Here is a 4,386-nt window from a genome sequence, read left to right on the forward strand (position 1 = left end):
ATTAAAAAATTTTGTATTTTTACCCACTGAAGATGGCTCAATGCGGAGCCGAAACGTTTGGGTGCTAATTTTTATTCTAAATATACTTGATATCACGACACTAACTCCGTGCAAGACTCACTAGCTCTTCTTTTGATATTTTGTTTAATTATTAATTATATGAGCCAGTCCGATACTTTTTAATTTTAATAGTTGATGTTTTTAAAATTAACTAAGTTAATTTTAAATGCGTTAAAAGTTATTAACTATTTAACATTATTATTTAATTTTTAACTTCTTAACTAGTTACTTTACTACCCAACCTTGATTTTTGCTTATTATTTAATACAATTTCTATTGCTTCCTATTGCTTATGACTTTGAAAGCTTTTCCTTAATATTCAACAGCATTTAATATAAATGGATAGTATTCATTCAATAAGCTCTAATTTGTCATTTGAACCTACCTTGTCTTTAGTATCGCTTTCTGGATTACTTGTATCAATCTTTTTGTTATCTAAGCTTTGTTCTTGATGCTGTGTCATATCTTTTGTAATAATTATATCTTTACTGTTACTAGTTAAACACTCAATTCGCTTGGCAGAAACAGATGACACTTTGCAATTAGATTTAGAAGAATGAGTCCCTGTTGCACTTTTATATTTATTATCATTTGAGTTCATCAAAGATTTCCTTTTCAAAATAGGAAGATTTTCCTTTTTGGATATTATAGCGTCTGGAGAAATAATTTGAATATTAAATATTCGACAAAATGTTAGGACCAACAAAATTATATCTCTCAACATGTACTCACCAAGTAATTCTTTTCCAAAATGAATAAAATCGCAACCTAATTCTATTGTAACATTTAATTCACCTATTTTGATACCTTTATTCACAATAGTTATACACTGAGTACTACTTAAGTTCGTAGTATTTGTAACGTCACTGATATTCATGAAACCAAATCCTAATCCAGTCGGAAGTTCTTGATTATGATGTTTGACAAAAACTTTAAATTTCAAAGGAAAGTTTCTACTTATATTATGTTTTGATATACTATAAATACCCTCGTAGTTAAAGTTGACAACTGTAAAAATTATTCTTCCATGAAACTTATATTTTAACTTAAAAATAATATTTGCGTTTCAATAATTTTCCCACAAAACTATAACTTTTTACCTTGACCCACTTGCTTCTTAGCACATGTTCTTATAAATTTAATTTCTTTACTAGATTTGGTATTTGTTTGCTTTGTAGATCCAAATGTCGTATCATACTGAATAAAATATGTCTGTGACAATGGCATGCCATCTGCATAAGAAAAAAAAAAAAAGATGATAAATATTTGGCTTGGAAGATTTATAAAAATATGTTAACAAATTATAAGATATTTAAAAAATTACGTACATTGCAAACATGTAGATTTTGCACGTCTGTATCCTGCGGGTGTCAGTGTGAAAGATTTAATAAAAATTTTAATACTGTTTACATAATCTAGAGGATCTGTTCCTGAAATAATACAAATAATTCACTGTAATAATTTTAACATTACACAGTTTAAAAAATTTGTGTTAAGTTAACATATCTCACATGACCCAAATGGTCCACTCAAATTTTTGTGTTAATTTAACGCAAAATGAATATGTTAGAAAGTAATACAAACATTATGTAAAAATTAACACAAAAAATATTACACTTTAATACAATTTGAAAACAAATTGTAGAAACATTATTCTTCAGTAAATTTAACACTTATAACATGTAAAATTAACAAGTTTATTTATCTTTTATTCACTTGTCTTAGAACTTATGATTTAAAGCTACTTTATTTTTATGTTATTTATTCACATACTTGTAAATTGTGTTATTTTGACAATGAAAAATATTGAATATCAATTTAACACAAAATATTTAAATAACATAATCACATTATGTTCATTTAACAAGTAAATATGTTAAAAATTTGAGACAAAATTTTAACAAGAACATAAGCGGACCGTTTTTATTTTTTAACATAAATACAAAAACATTTTTTTTTACTGTGTAGCTATAGTTTACATAGCGTTACAGATGCTTCAAAGCATTTGATTGATCAAACGAGATAAAGAGATCTAACAATAAGTTTCAAAACATGTGGCATAAAATAGATACTGTGTAGTTACTTCTAATTGATAATAGCTACAAATTACAATAGTTACTGTTAGTTACTTTACAAACCTTCCAACTCAGTATAAGTGGCATCTTCATTCAATGTATCTTCTTTAAGACTGTCCAAAATTGCAGAGAAATTTTTGTTCCATCCAGTGTTCATGTTATTGTCTTTATCAGTTGTAATGATTTTTGATGCCAAATCTATCAAATTTGGAGACGTTGATCTCAACATATTCAAGACCTTCTTTTCCTCTAAGGGAGACATTTCTACCCCCAAAATATACTTATAAAGTTTCTCTCTGTTTGCTGATGGAGCATAAAAATGTAATCCATTGCTCAATGAACTATCGCTCAGAGTGAAGGAATCCTCTTTATAAGTCTCCTTTAATATTGCCTCTCTAAGATGCTGCGCTCTAGCAACAATCTGAGTGATCAATTTATCTGTTACCATTTCATTCAGTTCTTTCCCAGATTCTCGAAACTCTGGTCGTTTTGTCTTGAGAACAGATTTATACGTATCAATCTTTTCAGATTTCTTAGATCTCTTCCGTTCAGTGTTCTCCATATCGTAAGATTTCACTGGCATTTTCTCATTATATTGTAAATTGTCAATGGAAAGTAACAAAATATCTCTATCCTCCTTTTTACTGTTTTTACATGTTTTCATTTGTGCATCAGTAGGTTTTGTCAAATACGTTAATTGCAAAGAAACATGTAATTTTCCTATTTTATGGCCATTATTATTCAATATCGGAATAAATTGAGAACAATATTTACATGCAAATATCTTGGACAATTCTCCTACATGTCCCCTACCGATAACCTCATGGATATTCTCCGCAACAATCGCTAGTTCTATCGTGTCACAATTTTTAATGTAATCTTCAAAGAGTGTCGTGTTAGTTTTTATAACATACACCTCAGTCATATCTTCATCTGCTCTTTCTATTCCTGTGATATTGTCGCTTAGTCTAAAAAGAAAGTAAATACTTTTTATTACACGAGCCACAAGAAGGCAATAAAATATTTTCAAATACAATCGATATAAAGGAGGATGTTAAAAAAGGGCCTATTTTGGCCCAAAAAGATGTAGGTAAAAACAATAGTTTTTTAAAATAAATTTTGGTCTCCTGAATACGATAGAACTATCAAAAAGTTTGTAACGCTTGGGGAACACCTTAAAAATTGAGCATAAATATAGTATTTTTACTAAATGCGCTGTGTTTATGCTAAATTTTCAAGGTGTTCCTCAAGCGCTACAAACTTTTTAATAGTTCTATCGTATTCAGATCAAAATCTAGAAAAACGAACACTATTGTTTTTACTTACATCTTTGGCGGCCAAAATTTGCCCTTTTTTAACGTCCTCCTTTGAATATCATTTAATTTTTTCGTAAAACAAGTTGCTTTAAGAATAGCGTAAAAATATTATAAGTCACCTGAACTGTGCATTATCACGTTCGCCCCACCAGGAAGCCACTACAGTAACGTCACCAGGGCTTGTTCCGATCCAGAAGACTTCGTCGATAACGAGCTTCAGACTGCCATGAACTCTGCCTTCGACTAACGGCGGTAAAGATCTACTCGGTTTCCCTTGTGAATCCATTTCTTTCTTGCAAGACGACGCATAATTGATCTTTCACCTGTCAGCGAGCTTAGGTTAGAAGCATGCTTGATGAGCCACGCGAATACGCAACTCGACGGTCACAACGAGTGTTGACGAATGCTAAGATTTTCTAACTGAGTATGCTACGTATGTGTAAGTAAGAAAACAATAGATCGATTCAATAGATTTTATGTATTGTTAAACTCCGGTATTGTTCAAGAAATGTATTCACATACATACACTGAAGCGTTTTTTTATTACAGAACTGGTGTCCACTGAGTCCACTGTGGTCCACTGGCGTAAAAGATTATATATATATTTTTTTTATGATAATGTAACGGAGCTCAATACAAGAGTTTATCGAACTGACTGTTTTTTTATTATTATATTAAAATCGTATTGAAAGTGAACCACAACTGAATTGTGTAGCATTGTGTAGTGACTAGTGAGGACAGAAGAGTGTAATGGCTCTGGCACAGACGTCTAAGGGTGTATTCTCACTGCATGCGTCATTATGGCGTTGGCCACGTGCTGACGCGTGTTCCCGAACGTACCGCTCGGGTATTGTTTCTTACCCTAGGCACGATTCTTCGTAAAGGTTAACGTAAGGATAAACGGATAGCACGACTTACAAAATCATAACAAATAT

General features: G+C 30.9%; 1 protein-coding gene across 5 annotated transcripts; it reads right to left on the bottom strand.

The window, feature by feature from the left end:
* Positions 1 to 254: 254 nt before the first annotated feature.
* LOC105461927 lies at positions 255 to 4,213 on the bottom strand. 5 transcript variants are annotated; one of them, XM_011708441.1, is made up of 7 exons: positions 3,978 to 4,213; positions 3,571 to 3,774; positions 2,199 to 3,103; positions 1,389 to 1,490; positions 1,161 to 1,292; positions 793 to 1,068; positions 255 to 714 (listed from the first exon to the last, which is right to left on the bottom strand). In XM_011708441.1, exons 2-7 carry the CDS (start codon positions 3,735 to 3,737, stop codon positions 410 to 412), a joined length of 1,887 nt encoding a protein of 628 aa, XP_011706743.1. In that variant the 5' UTR covers positions 3,738 to 3,774; positions 3,978 to 4,213; the 3' UTR covers positions 255 to 409. The 5 variants fall into 5 exon arrangements, with proteins under 5 accessions (XP_011706743.1, XP_011706740.1, XP_011706744.1 ...); XM_011708438.1 differs by having other exon boundaries at positions 3,571 to 3,880; XM_011708442.1 differs by having other exon boundaries at positions 3,974 to 4,213.
* Positions 4,214 to 4,386: the final 173 nt, after the last annotated feature.

This window comes from Wasmannia auropunctata, unplaced genomic scaffold, assembly GCF_000956235.1.
Source record: "Wasmannia auropunctata unplaced genomic scaffold, wasmannia.A_1.0 LD274825.1, whole genome shotgun sequence".
NCBI classification, from domain to species: Eukaryota; Metazoa; Arthropoda; class Insecta; order Hymenoptera; family Formicidae; genus Wasmannia; species Wasmannia auropunctata.